The sequence below is a fragment of the Micromesistius poutassou genome (genome assembly GCF_964030765.1).
Source record: "Micromesistius poutassou genome assembly, chromosome: 12".
Lineage (NCBI taxonomy): Eukaryota > Metazoa > Chordata > Actinopteri > Gadiformes > Gadidae > Micromesistius > Micromesistius poutassou.
The window spans coordinates 1219697-1244344 of record NC_140282.1 but is presented as its reverse complement, the minus strand read 5'-3'; the positions used below and the strand labels follow the sequence as shown (position 1 = coordinate 1244344).

The 24648-nt window shown below is 43.2% G+C and overlaps 3 protein-coding genes across 3 annotated transcripts in view; all 3 read left to right on the top strand.

Annotated features, from left to right (window-relative positions):
* Window positions 1–2416: 2416 nt before the first annotated feature.
* Window positions 2417–11954, top strand: galr1b (galanin receptor 1b; the record flags this gene model as incomplete). The annotated part of the gene is made up of 3 exons (XM_084475825.1): window positions 2417–3085; window positions 5392–5457; window positions 11637–11954. 3 exons carry the CDS (start codon window positions 2417–2419, stop codon window positions 11952–11954), a joined length of 1053 nt encoding a protein of 350 aa, XP_084331951.1.
* Window positions 11955–15714: 3760 nt separating this feature from the next.
* Window positions 15715–17395, top strand: LOC311356048 (C2 calcium-dependent domain-containing protein 4C-like; the record flags this gene model as incomplete). The annotated part of the gene is made up of 2 exons (XM_084475832.1): window positions 15715–15764; window positions 15992–17395. Exon 2 carries the CDS (start codon window positions 16010–16012, stop codon window positions 17393–17395), a length of 1386 nt encoding a protein of 461 aa, XP_084331958.1. The 5' UTR covers window positions 15715–15764; window positions 15992–16009.
* A 499-nt stretch (window positions 17396–17894) lies between these two features.
* Window positions 17895–24648, top strand: part of LOC311356081 (intermembrane lipid transfer protein VPS13C-like) — a 44871-nt gene continuing 38117 nt past the window's right edge. Inside the window, exons 1-5 of the mRNA XM_084475861.1 lie at window positions 17895–18113; window positions 19468–19511; window positions 19842–19884; window positions 21677–21772; window positions 22987–23088. Of these exons, the coding sequence (XP_084331987.1) occupies window positions 18014–18113; window positions 19468–19511; window positions 19842–19884; window positions 21677–21772; window positions 22987–23088 (385 nt within the window). The 5' untranslated portion in view covers window positions 17895–18013. The remainder of the gene's footprint in view (window positions 18114–19467; window positions 19512–19841; window positions 19885–21676; window positions 21773–22986; window positions 23089–24648) is intronic.

The window sequence follows — 24648 nt, the reverse complement described above, 5'->3', positions numbered from 1 at the left end:
AGACTTTTTTCCCATGGTTCAAAAAAACAGATATTGAGCAACTACTCCTGTTGACATACATTTGACTGTTGTTAAACTTTTGAGCTGTAATGAGTTGTAATTGTAGAGTTGAATGAATGTGCTGGTGTCTATTTGTGTGATTGTAGTGGTGTTGCATGTAAATGTATCTTGTAAGTGTCTGGTGATTGTGGGATTCGGTTTGTACATGCCCAGGTACTGTAGATGGAAATTATATTTTTTGTCACAGAGGGGAGTGTGAAAGCGCCCTTTGTTGAACATTCAATTGGCATATGTAAGAAATTGTGACCTTTCCAACACAAAGAAAGAGAGAAATGTACAATCAACTCCTCATTGCCTCATCAATGAAAAGCCAACCAGATGGCAGGCTCGACAGAGGATGATTAAGAGGGTGATTGAAAGAGAAAGTCATATCGCAGGTCCTTAAAGATGATTGAAAAGCCTGTGCCTGGCACCAACACGGCAGGAGATGGATATTTTGGAACCAATGAGCAAGACCCACGACCCTCTGATCGAGTACACAGACACACCGTCTGCGGAGGATTACGTCAGCCATAACGCAAACCTGTGCTCCATCGTCTCCGTTACACTGTTGTGGCTCCAGCTGAAGACGACACAGGCCTGACACAGGACATGGAGAGGGCCGTCCTCCAGTGTTTAAATGAGAGTCACTCCAGAAGATTACCTTCTAAACATGGTCCTTTCTAGATCCACGTTTCAAAGCGACATACATAGCAGATGACAGGAAAGAATCTGAAGCATCAAAACCAAAGCGAGAGATTCAGTCAGTGCTAGAAGGGCAACCATCACCCACACAGGAGCCTTCACACAGGAGCCTCCACAACAGACAGAAGAGGCTGTAGGGGCTGCAGAGTTTCTCGGACCAAAGAACCCACTGTGGAGTCTGGGAAGCTTTTGCAAAAAATACAAATGTCCTACAACCTGGCCCAGCGGCCCTATCCGAGAGAGATTGAAGTTGAAGTTGAGATCAAGTGCTACTTGCAGGCCTGGAGGTCGATGGTGAGACAGATCCACTGAGTGGTGGAGGCTGCACCATGCTGGCCTATACCTGCAACACTGTAAATGAAATGCAGTATTTTATTTTGTAATTTGAGCATTTTGAGTGTTGCATCTTGTACCTTATGTTGGTTAGAGAAAGGGTTACTGTGCTGCTGTTCTTGGTGTACTTGTTTTTCACGTTGTGCAGCTGATGGGCAAAAATAACCTAAACGGACATTACATTATGAATATAGTCAACTCTGGGCCCAAATCTAATAAACACAACATACCACACATTCAAGGGTGAAGATGACCCTCGAGCCCTCTCCCCATCAGTCTACGGAGGACACTCCGTGTCATTGGGCAAAGGGATGTATGCAATGTAAGGCCGGGGTGGATGCCACCCCCTAGGAGGGGTGTGTATGGCATACTCATGTCCGAAGCATGAGTGGCGTTTCTCCCACGTGGTTCCCCATACACCCGGCCAAGCGAGATATTAGGCTGCCTCAGCTAGATGGCGAGGCCACACATATCACACAGAAAGACAAAACAACTCGGAGGCTCAGGGACAAGAGAACCCTCGATAACACACACAAAGTCTAGCACACACACCTGGCCATGAAAGATACTATAAGTTTCTCATGCACCAAATCACGGGAGCTCTTCCGAGGCAGAACCTCCTCGGAGGCGAAGCTCCGGACGACCTCAGCGCTGTTAGGGGACGTAGAATATTCGATCTCTCACGCTTTATGAATCAGTATTACCTTTGCTACTTTACTCAATAAATCCGAGGCCCTCGTGCTGATAGACTTTATTACCTCTCCGTCTCATTTTTATCTGGTCAAGTAACTAGGCAGACTGTTTTTCCCAACACAGCTTGATTTTTTTAAATATATTTATTGGATTATAGACTTTATTTTATGCATAGACATGAATATTATATATCCATTTCTGTCAAGTCCGACCGCTAGGTGCAACTTAATTATAGACACTGCAAGTTGTGTAAATTGAAGACGCGGTTCAGTTTGGCTCAGAGGACACAGTGACCGCTTTAGTCGAAATGAAGGTTTATTCAATAATAGCCTACTAAACTTAACACGACGACGAATATATTGACGGAAGGCTACAACCCTGTTTTTCTTTCATCTGATTGTTCACAGTCAGCGTATCTATGATTAATGGGCAACATCATAAATAACATTTGAGTGTTCTACAGCTGCAATAAAATAGCTCATCAAAACAGATAAGACTCTGGAAACGAAAGCCATTCAACTGAATTCAAGTCGTCTGCGGAGAGACGACCTTCGTCTATAGCGAGATCTCTCTACACTCCAGGAGAGAGACGCGCCTCCAGGGCACCACCAGCCCGAGACGGCAAGTTGGTGGTGGTGGGGTCGACATGCTGCTGCCGCACAATGGGACGGAGGTTTGGACCGACATATGGGGCAACAACAGGACGGGTCTCAGCGCCGAGGAGGACCAGGGAGGTCCAGAGGCTGTCGTAGTTCCTGTTATATTCGGAGTTATATTTGTGCTTGGTGTTGTTGGCAACAGCTTGGTTATATTTGTAATCGGCAAGAATAAGTCCGGAAAGCGCTCTGGGAGCACCACCAACATCTTCATCCTGAACCTCAGCATAGCAGACCTGTCCTTTCTGCTTCTTTGCGTCCCGTTTCACGCAACTATTTACTCTCTGCCTGAGTGGATATTCGGAGCGTTCATATGCAAGTTTGGACACTATTTTGTCATGGTTAGTATGCTGGTGAGCATTTTTACACTTGTGGCCATGTCGGTGGACAGATACATCGCCGTGGTGCACTCCAAAAAGGCTCCGTGCATTCGAAACCGGAGAAATGCCCTGACCGGAGTTTGTCTAATTTGGGGACTGTCCTTCATCTTCGCCATCCCAGTGGCGCAGCACCAGATCTTGACCAACCACCCCGACGCCCCTAACAGCACGTTCTGTTGGGAGGAGTGGATCGGTGCATCAAAACAAACATATAAAGTCACTATTTTAGTGTTTGGTTATCTGCTGCCTTTGGGGCTGATCATATGCTGCTACACAAAGGTAAGGACGGAAATTAGGCTTGGTATTTTGGGGCTGTCTTGCCCGCAAACAAAGCTAATATTTGACTTTAATAAGCAGTAGAGGAATATTCATAAATGCGCTAAACGACCAAAGGGCAAATGGGCTTGTCATAAATCCGTGCGTAATGCTCTTCGGACCCTGCCTAGAATTTGGTATACTCATACTTACGCACGGAAAATAAGGAATGTTGCTAAACCATTTATAACTAGTGTTAAATAGGCTAATTGGAAACTACCCAATCTTGTTTTTTTATGCATGAATAAGAGAAGCCAACACATTCCCATTGAATCGTTTGTTGATTCAATTGGACGTCTTTGGAGCGACAGATTCGAACATTATCCTTGTAATCCATGGCCATATTTTTTCCAGAAGCGCCCTTTGAGACTCTTGACTGGCGCTCCCTTGTTTGGAAATAGATAAAAATGTTTCTGACTTTCTATCTTCTTCTCTGCCTGTGCTTATGTATCACACGTTTTAATAGCCGATTTCCAGCAACTAATGTCTATACGACATTTTGTCTAAATCACGGCAAATGTTGAAATCAGTGAACGTTAAAACGTCTATGTCAGAGGTTACCTAACTGGCGGACCGCGGTCCGGGTAAGTTTGACGGAGACGTTGTAGTTTAACTGGAACACCTTTTCCAGCCATTACGGTACTGGTTTAACATCCCAGGAATCTCACAGACCAATTGCATGCGTTGTAAATCATGTCTTAAGAATGTACACTGAACAAAACAACAAAACATAATTGCCTGTAGTAGGCCTACCTTCCACTTTAGTTTTAGAGGGTTGTCTATGGTCGTCATTGTTGCCATTATTATCCTACCTTATCTCCTTAGGGAGCCTAACTATACAAAATAGAGCTTTCCTTTCCTGACCACTCAAACAAAAATGACTTTTGAGGTTAAATAAGGGGAAAGAATGGAACACATCTCACGCCAACATACAAAGCTAAACTACAGAGGCATGATGTGAAGTCAATATGATAAGAACCCGTTCTGTCTGAGCCGAGTCATAATATCTTCTACACTTGTCTAGCTTGAGAGTAAACAAATGCCAGTCAGACTTATCTCAAAGTTAGCCATGTATTCTCAAAACGATATAAACAAATTAGCCAAATATAGAGCAACTAAAAGAGCAGATAACTTCTTTTTTTGTAAATTCAAAACATTGCTTCAGCACACCACGTGCAAATAAAATAAGTTCAAACACTACATAAGCTGTCATGGCGTGACACGGTAATAGGCAGAGTTGGGTGGGGGGTAGTCTCACAAATCATACTTTGGATTAGTTTCCAAAGTCTGTGCACTTCAATCGTGAGTGCGTGCCATCAAAGCACTAGTAGACGCACTCTTGCGCGCTTTAGCCCTGGCACGAATGGAGGACAATGCAAATGTCCAGGATAAGCAGCCTCTCAACGAAATCTTGATTCAAGCATGTGTATTCGCAGTTGTAGACAGAAGGACTTGTTTCAATTCAATTCAATTCTGAATCTCTGTGATGAGGAATCTGCCCATTTGTTTCTCATGGCGTTTGCCACTGTAATGAAATCGCAGATTTCAGTATCAGTCCCCCCAACACTATAGACAGATGGGAAACAAGGAATGTGATCAATTGTGCGTACAACAATTGAATATCGGTTATATTACATTATTGACTCAAATGACAACATGCTGGTGTAGTCTATGATTTAATTCAGGGCGAATTTCTGGCTATGTAGACGATTTTAGTTTAGCCTTCACCAAATCAAAACTCTTGTGTTACATAATAACCTGAGATAATGTCGTTGTTAAATCCACTTATTTTCTTATTCCGTATAAGTTAATAATTATTTAATGTGTAGCTGCTCTATTGAACTAACACAATTCAAGTAAACAATACAGACAGTATCTAATGGGGGGACATACATAACCTCTCCTCATCATAAATACCATGTCCTTTGACTTTACCATGAAGCATAAAGCTGTCCCAAGGTTCTGAGATAATTTGTTATTGACTCTCCCAAACTTTATGTGTTATGTAGTTTTATGTTTGTTATATAACAGAACCCTGCTTCTGTTTGTGTGTGTGTGTGTGTGTGTGTCTTTGAAACCCACTATTATTGTTCTGTTTTGGCTTACTCTCCATTCCTAGAATCCTAGGTTTACTTTGCACTAAACTGCTCTAAACTATACATGTATGTGTACCAATAATACCCGGTTTTTCCTTTTGGTGTAATTCGATTGGTATCTTATCTTGTGAGATTCCGTCTCTTGTTAATGTTGTTTTTTTCTTTTCCCTAAAGGTATTGTTTCATCTACATAAAAAGCTGAAGAATATGTCAAAAAAGTCTGAACGTTCAAAAAGAAAGGTTAGTGACGCATTTCTTTCTTTCTTTCTTCATGAGGTTTGGCGATAAGCCCGTTCATTTATTCAGAGTGCATTTGAAATGTAACGGCCATTGTCTGGATTGAAGTAGCAATTTGAAGATTTGAATACTGCATGGAAGCTTCAATTATACCATTGTACACTCTGGAGTGCATAACGAAATAGCCTTTGTTAATATCCCAGAAGTCACAAAAACACAGTGACTTCATGGAGCTAGAACTAATGTATTCAATGGCACTGGTCCAGTCAATGGAACTTATTTATTTAATGGAGCTGGTGTAGCCAACTTTGAACTACAGCACATTAACGTCAAAACTAAATTAAAGTGATTAATCAAGTGTGTGTCCAAAACAGGCCTGTTGCCTCTCAAAATCATTAAGTGTGTTTAATTAGACGATGTATTCTAGTATTTACCAAATGAAGACAAATGTGTGCTCAAAAAGGCTGCACTTAGGTTTCTCATTGTGGATTAATGTGGCTTTGCATGGTCCCTACTCGACGCTGATAAGACTGCAGCTGATTCCCACTCCTTGCCCTCTGTTCCCTACGCCCTAATAGCTTTAATAGACGGGCAGCACCGTAACCACTGGCAACAGAGTTACCTTTTTGTGGAGGATAGGTAGGGCTTGGGTTGAAGATAATGGCATGAAGGGGTAACCAGGCAGGGAGATAATGAGTCCTTAATGTGTAACCCAAATACACACGCTGTGAGATCACTTTGATTCTGTCTTTTGGCGCACAAACCCTAATGGAGACCAGTAGTCCCTAATGTCGAGTGGATAGTTTGCTTTTCTGGTTAGGCGGTGATAAGTATTACAAGCCCCGGATTCCATGTGTCCGCCTCCTAAAGTAAACAAGATATATACGACTCAACAAGTCATTTGGTAACGTATTTATTCGTCAGCTGTAAATCAACATTTTGAGAGAACTCATTTCCTTATTTTCTTTCTGGCATAAACAAGATATATGTATTTATGGGTAGCATCAACAGATTTTATTTAAAACAACGACAAATCCATGATTAGGAACAAACAAAGCAGTCATAAGTAAAGGTTGTCACCGTTCTCATCTCATGTATTGTCAGATTAAACTGGATGAGCTTTAAACTCTTTTTCACTCACGAGAAGAGAAGGGTTATGGTGTCATTAACCACCTATACCTCTTTATCAAACCAGCCGGGTCCCCAAAATGACACGCCGATGATCAATGTGTGCGAAGCTTATCTTTAGAGAACATTGCCTGACCTTAGCAGCAGGCAAACTTTGAAGCGAGGAAAATGTGAGAACTTTTACAGAGAATGAACAAATGACTTTATCATAGTGTCACTTCATATACATATATACAAGGTTTAAATGTATTCATGCCTTACCACTGATTAGTTCTACAACGCACATCCCTAAACCCATAAGCGAACGGCTAGCGGCAGTTGATGTCAATATGATGTATGCTTCAGAGAGAGGGTTAGCGTAAGGCTTACTGTATAACCCCACACTGTGCGCCGCATTTCAGGGAGCTTAAATACACGATGTGCTGCTAGGATAATACGTTTCTTGTTAACGTGTAGTATGCATACTCAAAGAGATAGAATATGTATTTGTCAGTCTAAAGATATTGGAGGTGAACAAATCATCCTTCCCAGAATGTAGATGTAAAGTTGGTGTCATGATCTGACTTTGTCCACTTGTTGTTTAGTGTTTCATCTCCCCCTGATGCCCACGACTCGTCAAATCACTTTATTCCCCCCACCTGCACCTCATTCCCTCATCAGTCTCATCATATATACCTTTATCATGTACACATGTATACACCTATATCATGTACACTTGTTCACTTCTTTTGTTCCTTCATTGTTTTTGTTCCATCCCAACGTAGTGTTTTTCACGGAACAGAGATATTTAGTTTTTCTTTTTAAAAAACGATTTTTGTTACTTTCCCCGTCTACATTAGGACCTCTCCCTCTTTGTCCCTGCTGCCCTGGCAGCACCCCACTGGGACAGTTTAGGTGGGATTATCTCGGTATGACGTGATGACTGTAAAACCCTTCCTCCTCTCCCGACGTTGGATGTTCTGGAACTCTGATTAACCAAATTTAGCAGTATTTTGCCACGAGTCATTATTATGAACAGCCTTCAACTCTGAATGTATTTATACATTAGTTTGATTTATCACACAGCTTTGGTGACCATTAATGGCGTTCAGTCTTGTTTATTTCTGAAAAATAAGAGGTGTCATATTTCTGACTAACACCGTTGCTACTAATAACAGACCGTTGCGATGGAAGCTATTTCCAACCGTCAAATCGAACTGATGATTTTTTTTATGAGCAGAAGCAAAAAAAAAAATTTTCAATCAAGATAATCATTGATTGCTCATTGCACCACAGGTGTGCAGCCTGAGCGAGCCCCGCAGACTAATCAGTGTGACTGGGGCCAGCTGAGTCCATCAACTCCACAATATTGACTAATTGACTAATTCAATTCCACGTCAAACTAAACAGGCAGTAAAGACCCACGTTATTATAGTCTCACAAAGCATTTCAAGCAGATTCCTAAAAAACGACGGGCGTTTTCTTTATATGATTTATTTATATATAAGCTATTCAATAATATACACTTGAACTTAAGTTATCAAGTTGAAACACTTTAATGTGAACTGGTTCTGCCATTCCTTGTATGTCCTATGGCCGAAATAAGGGATATTTTTACAAGTTCTTCCACGTCAACAAGTCCTTGGCGTGACATAATTATGGGAGTGACAAGAACAGATTAGGATTTTGTCGGCGGTCTTTGCTTGATGCAAACTGATTTGACAACAGTCGAATGAGGACACATCGACCGACAAGATTGTGAATTGAGACATGGCCACCATGTCCTCGCGAATACTCTGAAGGACTTTGTTGCCTTAGACCCCCAACGTTGTTTGAGGAGACATCAACACGCCAGAGGTGTTCTTCCTCCAAAGAAACCATTCTTAGAATGTATCTGAATTAGGTTATCTTTAAACATCTGTGTGTGTGTGTGTGTGTGTGTGTGTGTGTGTGTGTACACATAAGAAATATCTGACTGTTCTATTCAAACGTATACCCTTTAAAGCCCTTTAAAGCCCTTTAAAATAAACCCCTTTGTCCTTTAGCCTCCTTTATTTTCACTTCATATCTGCAGTTCTGTCCACTGCAGTTGGACTTCTGGATAGTGTCTGTAACCAGAAGGGCCACCCTGTGTGAAGTATGACACTATACAGAGCCCATTTACCTGATCAGACTGCCTTTACATTTGATCGTTTGATAATAGCGTTTTAACTTAAGTGATGCACTGTTTATTGCACAAATAGCTGCAATGCATTTACATTCAGAGCAATATTTATAGTTTTGTCAGCTGTAAGAGGACCAAAGCAACCAGAATAAATATTTAGATATGATGGACAGTGAATATTTCCTCTCTGCATTAAATATCATTTTTCGTCGTGGCAGTGTGTGTTTAGAGAGATGTCCGCTGTTTAAGATCAGAATACTTAATCAGACGATTCGTTTCCTGGAAACAGAATGACCTCCATCAGTCGTCTGACTCTCTTGAAGCGCTAATGTGCTTCGTCAGCAGAAATAATACACTGAAGATGAATGTAAACATTTCAATGTAAACTCATTAGGGGGAGTGTAGGTTCTCTGTATACATTCGGCATGCGTGCACATGTCTTTAATTTACAAACATTTAATTGCAAAGTTCAATAACTATATGAAGTTGCCTCAAAGGTTATTATTCAAGTCTGAAATTGTATATGTGCATGTACAACAGTTTAGTCAAGTGAAATTAACTTACAGTCCAGAACCACTTTTACAGCCTCACGAGAGACACGACTCGATGAAGTCACCCCTGTCATTTTGAGTACATTTAAAGTTTAAAGTTTAAAGTAAGCTTGAATTTAGAAAGAGAGAAAGTGTGTCAGGGCCACAACGCTTCTATGGCTAGCTTCCAGAAGACTGCAGGAGTAGACGGCAGCACCTCACTGTCGGGACCCATGCAGGCACGTGGTCGGCCTGCACAGTTTAGATGGTTTGTATCGAACGTTTTCTTTAAATAAACAGCGACTGGCCTATTGCTCTGCGGCTGATGCTGATGTTCCCATCAACCATGGAGGAGGTTTTACAATAGTACCTCCAATGTTTCCACTGACTGACTGCAAAACGAACACATACGACTGTTAAAGGATAGGCTTGCTTCTTTGGACCCAAGGTACTATCTACAGCCTGTCTAGCGTCATTGTAGAGTTTGACCACCATTATATCCAAAGATTGCCTGCCATGATTTTAGAGACACCATTATGTCACAAAGGGATTCAGTATTGAGTGTGTTGACCGTCTGGATTTCGCCGGGTTAGAAGGAAGTAAACAGGGCAACCTGGCGGTGGTTTGAAAAGATGTCTTACAAATTGTTCAGGCTGTCTATTGATCAAGGGAGTCTGGGTTTTGGGGGTTGTTAAGGCCCCTGACGTCAGTGTATCTGGATAAAATGGGTTGAAACAGGCTATTGATTCCTCTTAGAAGAACATCAACAGAGCAGAGCACTGGCAGGAAACATGTTATTTTATTCGAAAACAAAGTGAACTGTCCATATAAACAGGGCTTGTACGTCACAATGTACTGTATCATGGGATTTCTTTGTTCGACATAAATATACCGTAATCTAGGCTAATGACATCTTTTGAAAACGTGGCTCACGTGGGAAAACAATTTCAAACACAACAATATATGTTCCGATAACGACAACTCATTTTCCAATTAATGACAAAGACCAAAAGTCTACCAACACAATGAATATTATTCCAATGATCCTATCCTACAAAATGGAGGCTGGATGTCAGAAAGTCCTATAACCTGGTCATTCTTCACAGCCTTAAAGGTCCCATGGCATGCTATTTTATGGATGCTTTAATATAGGTGTTAGTGGGCCCCTAATACAGTACTTGAAGACGTTCAAGAAATTCAGCCTTGGTGCAGAGTTACAGCCACTACGAGCCAGTCCCACAATGAGCGCTCCACAAACATACGGTTTTTAGAGGCGGGTCAAGGTGGAGGGTGGGGGTGTGCGGCCACGGTACCATGCGCTAGTGTTTACAGTGGAACACTGAACACTCCGGGTGCTCCGGCGGGAGTCCTGGAGCTCTATATCTAAATAATATCATATTATATTTAGATATCTATATAATATAATATATATTATCATGGTCAAAAGCTGTTTGCGCCTCCAGATGATATTATGAATCTCAAACGACTGCGTCGGGTTCTCAGACGCCTCTGGTTCTTCTACTTCCACGTCAATGTTAAGTACAGACTGAACCGCGAAATGGAGGAGAAGGGGATTGTTGCCCGGGGTTGTCTCCCGCCGGAGCCCTGGGCAGCGGCAATCCTTTTCTCCTCCATGTCGCAGTTCTCAATTCCTTCTCAACCATGGCCGAGATAACCCGCACTACGAATCTCGTTGTGGAAATACCAGAGACATCAGAGAACCCGACGCAGTCTAGTCTTTACACCAAATGCTTTATGCAAGCTTGCGTTATTGTGTTGCGTGTTATGCGCCATAACACCAACAGCAGAACGGTTATCCAAAAAACAAAGAACAGTTGCGTTACAGTGTGTGTATTCACACACACACATGTGGCGCTCGCATGGTCCTAGCTCATTGTCTCATTGGCGGGCCAAATTCTCTGGGCGGGCTAAGCAGAGAAAGGGGAGGTAACATGGTCCCATATGACGACATATGGGGCCAGATCCCAAATCGAAGCATTTGAGCTTTCCTTTTTTCAAAGGCGGAGCAAGATACCTACTGCTCGTTTTACACCTAACGCAATTTTTAGCTACTGGGGGACCATAGGCAGGCTAGGGGAACTCATATTAATGTTGAAATGTTGAATGTAGAAAACCTCATAAAGTGAAAATGTCATGACATGGGACCTTTAAAGTCCTCTGGGGAATGCTTCACATTCCTTGTGTTTACATTTCTTCTAATGACAGGTTGGCTGTACATCTCAGTATCGCCACACGTGTGTAACGTTAATCATTATTCTGGCAAACCAAACCTTTCCAAACAAATCAATGAATACAAATCAGCATCAGTTTCCAAAACCTTTGTCCACCCTTCCCCTCTGCTCCCCTCCTTCTGCTGCCAGACCGCCCAGACGGTGCTGCTGGTGGTCACCGCCTTCCTCATCTGCTGGATGCCCTACCACATCATCACCATGTGGGTGGAGTTCGGCACCTTCCCCCTGACGGACGCCTCCTTCATCTTCCGCATCGCGGCCCACTGCCTGTCCTACGGGAACTCCTGCATCAACCCCATACTCTACGCCTTCTTGTCCGAAAACTTCCGCAAGGCCTGCCGCCAGGTATTCCACTGCCACTGGCTGTATCCACCGCCCCCTGTGGAGAAGGTGAAGCGCACACGCATGGAGACCTTCTCCACCACCCACTCCGGCGCCAACATATGAATAGAAGGGATTTTCAGTCTGGTGAATTGCCTTTCTCATGGCCACTGGGGGAGAAAGAAAGAAACACTGAAAATGAAAAACGTGGGCTCAGATTAAAAATGATACAGGGGTGCTGTGGCTAACTCTCAGTGCAGAGACAGAACTCTGATACAAACAGAGTTAGTATCTGATTGTTCAGCTGATAGTGAAGCAAACTTGAAGTGCAATGACACAAAAGGGACTGCACGTTGTGTTTCAGCGTGAACATTTATTTGAATAGTGTCAAAATCCAAAGGAAAAAACCTCAACGGCTGGACTTGTGCTACACTTTGAAATAGTGATGAGATTAGGAGAAGGGAACAACACTCTTTCAGCCCCAGTCTTCATAGGCTGCTCATGCTCCAGTGGACATAGGTCTTTACCGTCCACTAAACTGTGAGACATGTTGCAATGAGACAAACAGAAATGAAGACCGGGACCCTAAACAGAAGAAGGCAAAGGCAATTCAATAGCAGAAGAGGCGAGATATTGGTGAAAAGTGAACTGTGCTTGTGCCTTAAGTTATATATTGTATATATTGTATATAACTGTGAGGAAGCAGGTACAATATGAAAAGTGGTATTCCTCCTGATGGACACTGTATATGGCAAGTTTTTTTGTCCTTGACTTCTGTTCAGCCAAACAATGTTTTGAAAACCGCTCAAGTAAAGAAAACCAGGTGGAGTTTGTTCTGTTTTTTTTCTCCTGCTGAATGTACGTTGTGAAGTTAGATTTTGACGATTCTAACACATTCTGATGGAGACAGAAGTAAAGGTGCACACCAATCAATCCATGGTTTGAAGGTTTTCCAAATGGTACCGGATATTGTTCCCATTACAAATGTTTTGGCCAGCTACATTTGGATTTGGTTTGACAGGGGACTGACCCATATGTAGGGTACACTCTGTTGTGAACAAAGTGTTGAAACCCAGCACCAAAATAACTTTTTAAGATGCAGCTTAAGCTTAATCAATCAAGTGGGCCCTGTCAGAGCATGGACTGAAAAGCAGTGTTATTAGAACGTTCTGTACAGTGGAAAAGAATAAGCAACATCGGGCCACCGTTCTATCGTTGCAGTGTGCATGGCAAAGCACGGAAACCTATTCACTTATTACAAACATGTTCCTTGGCCCTGCACAAGTTTTATTTGATGGACGGTCAAACAAAGCCAAGGACATCCCACGTCTGGCCAGTGTTGCGTGGCATAGTGACGGGAGAAACTTTGTTGCATAGCGCCAATGCATGAGCCAATTAAAGGGGAAGATGTGGCAAAGGCCTCTGTTGATCATTGAGAGGAGCACGGCATCGATGTAAAGAACATGTTTGCCATCACTACAGACGGGTGTGCCCGCGACGGTGGGGAAACAGATTGAGTCGTGAAACAAAAATTGATTTGTGAGCATAATTGAAAATCCAGTTTGACACAAAGGTCAAAATAGTTCACCTCCTTGTTTGCACGCTCCACGTTGACCCACCGGCCAGTTTAAATCTATAACGGAGGCTCTGCCCGGTGGCTGAGTCGCGTCCAGGTTTCTGAAAGGTTTGTGGAGTGCATCGACGTGACCAGAGACTGTCTGGAGGAGGGCCTCAACCCCCCATGGTCTGACAGATGAAAAATGGCGAGGGAAACCCTCGACACAACAGTCGTTTAAAACACGTTGCACCTGCAGGGCCACGGCCAAGGCCAAACCATGCTTGATTTGTATGAAAAAAAAAAAAAAAAAGAAGTATACTTTTACGGATATTCACAGTGAAACTTTCCATTGCTTGAAGCATGTCGGAGAGCTGTCATCTCGTCAGCACCGGTGTCAACAAGCTTCAGATGGAATTCTCTGTCCGATTTCAATACTTCTTCCAGACAATGCCGGAATAATAATAATAAAAAAAAGACTTGACTTGACTTTACTTGGAGTCTCCCATTTCCGGATGTGTGAGCCTATGCCTGAATGGAGTCCCCTATGGGGCTTCACTTCATGAATCAGTCTGAAGTTTCTTCTGTCTTAAGCCGATTTCAGAAAACGGTTGAGGTTACTTCGACTCGAACCAATCACTATATCGCTATATCGCTTCTCAAAGGGAGTCTTTCTCAGTAAACCTGAAGTTTATTTTCTTATTATTAATATTTATCTTGCTACCCAAAGCGCTGAATTCTTTATGTTATCTGGTAATTAGTGAGCTTAGTAATGCTGGTGCGCACAACCCACAGAGATCAAAATGATGCACTTTCATCTTCATGGAAAACTCCAGAGACCGTCCCCTGAGGCACTGTGGTGGGGTTTCAGTGTATTGCTACATCTAAGCCTCTTAAAAGTGTTAATCCCCCATCAACTCCACAACCAGATGGCCAACCCTCTCCATGTGCTTCAGTGTGTGTGTGTGTGTGTGTGTGTGTGTGTGTGTGTGTGTGTGTGTGTGTGTGTGTGTGTGTGTGTGTGTGTGTGTGCAGCCTACATTGACTTCAGGCAAAATAATTAATGAGAGCTTATGATTGTTATTATGTTATTATGCTTGTTATTATGTTGTTATTTATGTTACATTTGAATATGAATTAAATTAATTATATACAGCATGTTTAATAAAGGTTTGTCCAAATGAAGATGTAATATAACCGACGTGAGATGCTGTTAAACAGTGAATAATAGACTCAACAGTGTCATCTGTCATCGGTTGAGGTTTGAGGTCATTGTTAACCAGCAGTGTTTTTTAACCTCTTTTTTGATATAGCGCTGAATAAAAGCCAATAGATTAACACTCTGTAACTTAATTCTTTTGGGAATTGCGCCATCTGTGGGACTGAAAATGAAATACAGCAATGAGTTATACTCTTACTGTCCACTAGATGGAAGGAAAACGCAAAATAAACAAAAAATAAAAAATCTGAAAAGGCCATTGAGAGTTTTATTTTAGTAACTAGATTGCGAGCCTGGCTGTGAGTAAATGGTCATTTACTTGTGGCTGAGGCTGAAGAAATATGGAAGTGCAAAATGGCCCCATGGCATGTAAACCGAGAGAGAGGTAAGCGTCGGCCAGCATTTTTTATTTGAAGAATATATAAGTTATAGTGTGTGATTAAATTATAACATTATTGAAATCTTTATCATTCAGCATATCACTTCAGATATGTACAGGTCATTTTAAGCTACGTGCTAGTTGATGGGTTGTATTATAACTGACCTTCTTCTGACAAATGTACTTTTTGTAAAAAACGAAAATTTAAATAACTTTAACGTGTAGATGGATCATCAGAACTCAGAGCACAACTCATCTTGGACATAGGAACCAGACATGTATGGCACTTCTTATTTACAACCAGGATCTAGAAAATAAAATAGATAAGACAATTAGCCTACTGAAGGGTAAATATGAGGCCTGTATTCTCCTGCTTTCACTTAATCTTCATAATAGGAAATTAATTAGGTAAAAATGGCATGTCATAAGGCCTTCATAACCATATATCAGTACTAGCCTATAACAAACCATTAATGCTTTACCTGCCATTTACACATTCACGCGTCACCGAATAGGATATCGCCAGGTGTTCACCCCCAGGGGGCGCTGCAGTCGAGCTGGTAGTCCCTCTACGTCATACTTGCTTTCTGCGAGAGAACCAGAGAAAACAGCCCCCACCCCCTCATTAACTACAGGTCTATTTAAACAACATGCCATTTTCCCTGTCAACCACAGACCTTCCTGTGCCGCGGGAAGACAAGGAACCTGCTGCCAGTCAACCAGAGGAAGAAGCGCTGGGAAGAGATCCTGGAAAACCCAAACGGACATTTATTTGCTTCCAAGGTAGGATGCTGAGTTATCTATCATGTATTTAAATCTATATTTTTTATTCTTTAATATATATAGGCTATATATATTATTACTGGTTATTGTATTTACATTTTATGTTTTACTTCTAGCTATTAAACTACAGCGGTAGACTGAACTTAAAAGTGTATACCATGAATAATAATTTCACTTAACTTTTTTTACTTGTTTGTTTTTTATTCATTTTTTATTTTATTAATCAGCCCTGGGACTCACGACCCATGTGGGTTCTGGAGCAGATCAGGGAGTCTGTGGATGAGAACCATTTCACGTTGCCAGCCGAGTACAGCCTGCGTCTGGCCGAGGTCATGTTCGGGGAGAGAGCGGCCCAGCCGAAGAGACCACGCACTCTGTGCCCCAACATCATCACCCCGAGCACCATCCCCAAGTTCTTCATCCCTCCGAAGATGAGCCCCCAACTGGAGCCCGGCAGGGCCCCTGACTGGAGCAGACCCTTCCCCGTTGTCAAGGGAACTGTGAACGGCGTCACGGCGGAGAACGCCGCCCCGGCCAGAGAGGCCTTCAAAGCCCACGTCATCCAGGTGGAGAACGTGGACGAGCTGCCCTGTGCCCTGTTCAGCGACGAAGGAGGCACCACCAACGCCGACCCCCGCAGCCAGGCCGCGCTGTCCCTGCCCCACCTGGCCAAAGCCCAGACCTGCTACGGCTTCTGCACGCTGCTGGAGAGCCCCCACACGCGGCGCAAGGAGTCTCTGTTCCACAGCGACCCGGCGGCGTGCGGGCTCCCGCTGCTCCCGGCCCGGAGCCGAGCCCCCGGCGGCGGGGGCGGCGGCGGCGGGGGCGGCGGAGGCTTCCCCAAACCCCCCCTCTGCTCTGCGTTCAGCCTCCACAAGCTGGGCTCCAGGCTGCCCGCGCACCGGGCCATGGGCCTGCACAGGCAGGGCGCGCTGGACAGCGACGCCACCTCGTCCGCAGAGTCCTCCCCCTTCAGCTCCCCGCTGCTGGCCCGGCCCCCGCCCAGGTCCTACCTCCTCAAAGCCCTGGGCCACGAGCGGCTGGCCTCCCGGGCCGGCCGGAGGTCTCTGCTCTCGCGGAACAACTCCCTGTCCACGGACGAGGGGAGCTCCACGGACAGCAGCCCCAACGTCGTGCGGAGGTCCGCGGACGGGCCGGCGGAGGAGCCCCCCCTGACCCCGGCCGACGTGTTCGGGCTGGCCCCGCCCCCGCCCGTCTTCTCCACGGACGGGGTTCTGTGCCGTGAGAGGGTGATGAGGGAACACCTGGTGGCCGTAGGGAGAGAGGGACACCTCCGCCTGGCGGCGGAGTACTGCCCGCAGAACCAGAGGTTCAGGGTGAGGCTGATCAGCGCGGAGGGGCTGTATGCCGTCTCGGTGGACCCCAAAAGCATCAACTGCAGCATCAGTGTGTGCCTCCTGCCGGGGAAGGTGCAGAAGCAGCGCAGCACGGTGATCAAGAGGAGTCGCAACCCCATCTTCAACGAGGACTTCTTCTTTGACGGCGTCTGTGAGGAGCATCTGGGGAACTGGTTCCTGCGGTTCAAAGTGGTGAATAAGATGTCCACCATGAAGAGGGACTACATTTTAGGGGACTGTGAGATTTTGCTTCCTAGCATACTGTCTGGATAAGGACGTTAAAAGTAAATCATTTGTAGCTATTTTCTATGTATCTATTTTTGATATCAACTTAAAAAAAAAAAATTTACATTAAAAAACAAAATTGAGAATCTGTCTTTGTGTTTGAAATGTTGACATGCACATACACAATGACAATAACAACAATTTAAAGGGAATCTCACATCATCTCTCAAAAATAGTACATTATTTATTGTACCCTTCATCGTCTCCTGTTTAATTGTAATCATGCGGTAAATAGTTCCATATTAATAAATCAAATACCAGCATGGGATAGTGTCTGAAATATCTCATTCTTATGGTCAAATGGGGTGTTAACCTTTGGTACCAATGCATCAAAGCCTCTGTCACACCCTCTCATCGTGGAGAACCTGAGACGACGCGCTCACACACACACAGCGCCTCGGCAGACCGAGCTAATCGAACACACGTCACACAATCGAGCCCAGAGCTCGTCGTTCAGACTTCCAGTATTAACCCTGTTATCTGTCAACGGAAAACACAGAGATTAACGCGAAGACATCGCTTCGCTGAACGTGGCGCACACTCTTTTCGAAGGGTAGTGCATCGTCACACACACACACACACACACACACACACACACACACGACCATGGTGTTCGAAACCCTGGTCAGTGATCTGCTGAACAGGTTCATCGGAGATTATGTGGAGAACCTGGACAAGTCGCAACTCAAGATCGGCATCTGGGGAGGTGAGTCGAGCAGCCAGCAGGGAACGAAACTACGACGGAGTGGCTCTGAGCTGTGGGTGTCAACAGTGTCCGCAAACGAGACATGTCAATTCTGCTGTATCATGCATTAATGCAACTCTAAATCTATTCATCTGCACAATCTTACGATGTGTTGCGACCCGCCCCTCGTATGCGGTGGGGAATGTCATGAAGACATGATGGGAGACGCGTTACTAACTAAGGCAATTGACCGCACGTCTTATTCTAGGCATTGTTTTTAGATTGTCAGCAACACATCAAGGCAGACAGACCCGTTTGACATTAAAAACTAAACTAGATACCGTATGGCTTATTGCTGTCATCCTGAGGGGCGCTGTGTGGGCTGGCTGCTAGTAAACAGAAGAACCAATGACATGCGCTTTGTCTGTGCTGCTGATAAGGAAAGCATGGTCACTGGTTGTGTTGACCAAGTCCTTCGTCTGTATGAACTGAATGTATAATCTGGGTAATAACGTAGATCCACCTAGTTCTAAAGTCAATTCAATGCATGAATAGCTCTCTTCCATGTGAAGAGTGTCTAGTCTAGTGCGAACTTGATATAGGGCAGGTCCAACCTGTTTTGGTTTTAAATGTCTAAAATGTCACTGCTCTTGTTAACAATGACTACATATTTGGAGGCTTGTGCGTTGAGGAGTTAATCGGGCCACAGCCTAACAACTCCAGGCCTAGCCTGAGGCCACTCAATTTAAGCAGCATGAACCACAAAGACTGCTACCTTCTGATGCAGCAGTAGATAGCTTCTTATCTTCACTGAATTCTGGTGAAATAGTCAAGCCTAGATGTTTTCTTACAAACACCAAATTTAAACACTCTCACCAGCATGTTACAGAAAAGGGTTTATCATACAGTATTTAGTTGATTTATGACTCATTGTTCTTTAAAACAACCACTATCTTTTCTAGCCCCACATATAGCAGGCTTAAAAAGCATTGCCTTGACACCATTCAGATGCTTCGAAATTCAGATTATTAGTATTATATGAGATTCTATTTGTATAGATAGTTGGATACCATTCTTCTAATGCATCAATTTTATTGACATGAATTATATTACATTTATGCGTCTTAGAATGCTGACTACGATTTGGGCCATTGGAGCCCGTACAGGGCTATGTTTTACAGCAATGTCAATATCCCAAAGGTAACACGAACATAATTGTCCCTGCCATGGAAGGGGATTACAGGGATTTCACTTTGCTATGCTACTTCTGGACCCCTTGTCCAGCTACACTGACCTTTTAAGTAAGACGCTGAAACCTTATCTCTGAGTGAACCTGTTACCTCCATCTTCACTACATTGTTATTATCTTTTGCAGGAAATGTCGTTCTTGAAAATCTCAGAGTTAAGGAAAATGCTTTGGTAAGTACTCAAAACATCTCCCAGGATGGAAATGACTGACCACCATCTATTCCCAATAATTACTTTTCAAGAGACATTACAAATGAGGTGATCTTGTATTGTTGACGATCTTCTTTCTTATGATCGCTGCCATCATAGACCAGATGTATGGACCGTGCTCTGTACTCTTACACATTCCACAAACCTTCAACAAACGATGTGACTCACCACACACTACCCCGCGAGACTAAAACCTACTAAAACCTCTTGTTTTGAGGGCATATATATATAAAAAATAATGTGCCGTACGCTATCTTTGTAAACAATAGTATTTTTTTTATTTTCTTACAGAGTGAATTTGATGTGCCCTTCAAAATAAAAGCTGGCCAAATTGGTAAGTGCAAAACAGAGCATATATAATCACATGTTAAGTATCATGTTTGTGGCTATATTAGCTTATGTGTTTGTGTCCATGCAATGTCTTACATGTATTTGTTCAGCTTGTTCAGCTTGTTCAGCAAGACCTGGTGGTAGGGAGGAGTTCCTAACAATGTGAATGGATGACTAAACTGACCCCAGTAATAAGGTTGTTATATAATTGTACGACCAAGTGTCAATCAAACGTACAGTAGATGAGGCTCTTATCTGCAATGCACTGTTGTACAATTTTGAGATTAATTTAATGTCAGCGTTTGTGAAAGGAGTTGCCCACTTGAAATGGCAGTGCTCACTGAATTGCTAGTGAAAATGAAATGTTCACTTTACACATAGTTACCGACTATCAATGAGAGTAAATAGTGTATCAGCAACGGTTTTGTTTATAGACTCTTAACTGTGAGAATAAACAAGATACACACACACATGTCCAGATAACCAGAACCTGGCCTTAAATGAGTCAAGTTACTCAATATCTAGACAATATAAAATATTGTATAGTAAATAATTCATCTTTTAGGAAATACCCTTTTTTGTCAAACATGTGACCGGCTGTCGTCACATGTTTTGGGATTTCCTGGTTGATGACTCATCCAGTCGGCTTGTATTACTTTTACTGTCTACACTGAACTGTACTCATTGAAGTGAAGTTGGTTTCTAAAGAATCGAAAGAAGAATAGAAAGTAGTTGGCTAGTAGTTAACATTTTTTTAAATATATTATTTGTGGTCCTCAAACATGGTTTAAAGTATTTGAGAATCCCCCCCAAGTTAAACCCGGGCTTTTTAAGAACTATGGTTCAGTTTTTTTTCTGAAGTCATTTTAGATGCACATGACTCTTGTATGGTCTATTAATAGTCTTAAGGCCCAAATAAGTTATTCTCAGGTGTATGTTGATTAAAAAAAGAATACAAGATTTTCTGGATGTACCGGTTCTCAAATTGTGATTCCACCTATCTGTGTTTTGGCAGAGCACGACACTAATTTCACATGCCTTAGAGCATACAGTACCTGTGCCAGGACTTTTAATGACATTGTAATCCAGTAAAATATTACCAAGCGGGAATCTCACCACAGATTCAATCATTCTGCTCTACTAACTAACCAAGAGGTCAACAACAACAACAACAACAACTTTTCCTGTTTAAACTGATATTTTATGTTTTGCATGGAAACCGAAGCAGTAGTTGCCAAGTGACAGGAGCAAGGTTTTGCTGAACGTTTGTTCCACAAGGCCTTTAAGTGTGACATCAGTACACGTGGTGGTTCTGTGTGCTGTATCTGGCTCTTAAGAGGTATTTTGTCTGTTGACATTGACTTGCTCATAGAGAATTACCTGTTCACGCCCCCCCTCTGTATCATAGGTCTCACTGCACTCTAGCATGGCTAATGGTTGGTATACGTCAGCTAAGCCCAAGGTTTCAAGTTGCCTTGCCTTGCACACGTTAATGAAAAGTAAACGCAAGGTGTAATAAATATCTGTTTACCTGCAGGTTGTAAATGTACCAACAAGGCCTGGTTGTATCGAATGAGTCTAGGCCAGGAAGCGGTTAGGGGAAACTGTAATGCAGTTTAAAATGTTGTGAAATTTATACAAAATGAAGGATTATAATATATCTGTCTACGTGTAACAGTTAGTTTCTTTCCCACTGTTAAGCTCTTATTTCAAAATGCCTTCACGTGAACATGTTACATCCATCAAATATATGAAGTATACTTTGAATTAATAAAACTATGATGTATTTATTTCAGGGAAGCTGACGCTGAAGATCCCATGGAAGAACCTGTACAACGACGCGGTGGTAGCCACTCTGGACGGTCTGTATCTCCTAGTTGTTCCAGGAACAAGTAAGTCCACCTATTTCCCTCTGACTAACGCTACCTAGGTACTACATATTTCCCAAAACAGGTTTTTTTGGCCAGCGTTTTGTAACCGACCCGGGCAGGCGGTGGTTCCCACGCATTCTGAAAGGGTTTGACACAGTAGTAGCGTATGCAGTGTAAACTAGGGATGGAATTTCAACGTTCACTTTCAACGTACTTCTTGTAAGTGGTGTTAAACGTTACACCTCGGTCAAGCTCTCTTTAGTCCCTATTTAGGGATAGTTTCTGCCCTTTGGTGCTTGGAACAAGAGTAGTATTGAGACGGCCCCTCGGGAGCGGGCTACGACACCGTCATTCAACAGGTCACCATGACTATATTGGTTGCCTAGCAGCCAAGCCGTAAAGGTCTGTTCTCGGCTCTCATTCATAGATGTGAATAATGCAGCTCGCTCAGGGGATTGACATCTAAAAATAGATGCGTTTTCTGCATTTAACTTCACACAAAAAAAGAGAGCATAAAACAAACATCTCATCGGTGAGATATGTAATGATAAAACAATTATTTTTGTTATGATCATCACGTGTATTTTGAAAACACAAAAAGAAAGAAAAGCAATAGCCATATACATGTAGAGTATATATTTGGATTTGAAAGCAGATACAAACATAGACAGTTCAACAGACTTGTGTTGACGATTTTATTGTTGATTTTGACGTGATTGAGCTGTAGTCTCAAGGTGTATATTTACAGGAGGTATTTTAAATATATTCAAAGTAACTTTTGAAAGTCACTTAAGTGTGTGTTTTGCGGAGCATCATTATGCTACAATTAAAAATAAATAATGAAATATGGTAACAAATGGTAGTTGTGGAACAAATTATTGAGAATATATTTATTTGTAATAACTGCAGTCTTTCTATCTGTGATTCTTACCCACATAGTTACAACAATTACAACACATAGTTACAACAATTACAACACAATAAATCAGTTTTATAGTTAACACACATCTTTCCATATACAGAGCTTTCCTTTTTTTTTTTCAATTGATTCATAGACAATTGATGCATCATTATTATTATTCATATTATATTAAGCCTACTAATACCTCATTGATGTACACCTGACCCTTCAACATGTACTCAAGCTCCCTCTTCTACTCCTCATGTTCAACTCTTTACAGAGTCTCCCAATCCTTTTACTCTGTGTTCACGTTCGTACAAATCTTTATTTAAAGCCATCAAGTATGACGCGGCCAAAGAGGAGCGCTCCGTGCAGGAGGCCAAGCAGAGGGAGGTGCAGCGCATCGAGGAGGCTCTGCAGATGGCCGCACGCAGGGGTAAGGACGGTCGGACCCTCCACCACCCACCCCCCCCCCCCCCCGCCCACAGGCCCGGTCAGCCCCCCCTCCCTCCAGTCCACACCTGAACCCACACTGCAGTCGAAGCCTCCAAGAAAAAAGGCAGCTTTTGTTAACAGGAGATCCTCAAACCCTTTGTTGTTGTTTTTTTGTGTCCCCCGTTGAATTGTTTGTGCGTCATGCGTGTGCTTCATGTGAACACCTGAGGCACTGCTGTTTTGCAGGTTTTGCTTTCGTCGGATAACCGCATCTCCTTTGTCCTTTCCATTAATTCCGTATTTCTGCTTCTGCTTTTTTCTTTACTGCCTTTAAATCCTGTTGTTAATCCACTAATCACCGGTTTTGATTCAGTGTGAGCCTGAATGTCCGCCTGTTGTGATTGAAAGTTTAGGCTCTTGGCAGGATTTCGTTATGGTCATAAGTTACTCAGAGATGTTCCTTAAACACTAAAGGTAGCCCTAAGTAGTAGACTTGGGTGGGAATCATTTATGGTGGATATATGTATTGGGAGCTAGGCCTCGCAGTATACATTTTTAGTTTTTAAACTCACTGGAGTAATAATCTATACACCCACACTCCCATTTTCATCACTTCACTGTCTTCATAAGGTCAATGCACAAGTGCACTGGGTGATGCCTCATTTTGGATGATTCATTTTCCACCGGCCATAATTGATATCTGTTTCATATCGGAGCTCTGGTAATTAGAAGGGCTCTGTGCCGTCTCAATATTTAAACTGGTGGCCAGCGGCAGACGGGGGTACGGTGACGACAGAGCGGCCCAGAGTGGACGTCCAGAGCAAACATGCCTGGCTGAGAACAAAACGTTAACCAAACCGTCGCAAACCAACCATCACTCATCACCAAATCTTAACGGCACTCAGCTCTTCAGCCATTCAGTCATGAAACCATTCTTTCAGTCATTCAGTCATTCAAAGATTCATCAAAAACGGTCCATCAGTGCCAGTTGGTTTTGGAGAAAACATGCTACAGGCTACAGGCTACAGGCTACAGGCTACAGGCTACAGGCTACAGGCTACATGCTACAGCCACGTTGGCATCGTCTGCCTCCGTCCCCATGGCGATAAACCAGGGAAGTCAATTATCAGCAGAAATTCAGCGACATGTGAGTCACGCCTCAGGGAAAGGGCGTTCACAGAACTCAGCCCTGTGTTGTCCACCTCTGGTCACCAGCATAGAGCAAATACATGCCCCATACAGGGCCATGATACAGGCCATGATACAGGGCCTTGATACAGGGCCATGATACAGGGCCATGATACACGGCCATGATACAGGGCCATGATACAGGGCCATGATACACAGCCATGATACAGGGCCATGATACACAGCCATGATACAGGGCCATGATACACACAGGGCCATGATACAGGGCCATGATACACAGCCATGATACAGGGCCATGATACACAGCCATGATACACGGCCATGATACACACAGGGCCATGATACAGGGCCATGATACACACAGGGCCATGATACAGGGCCATGATACAGGGCCATGATACAGGGCCATGAT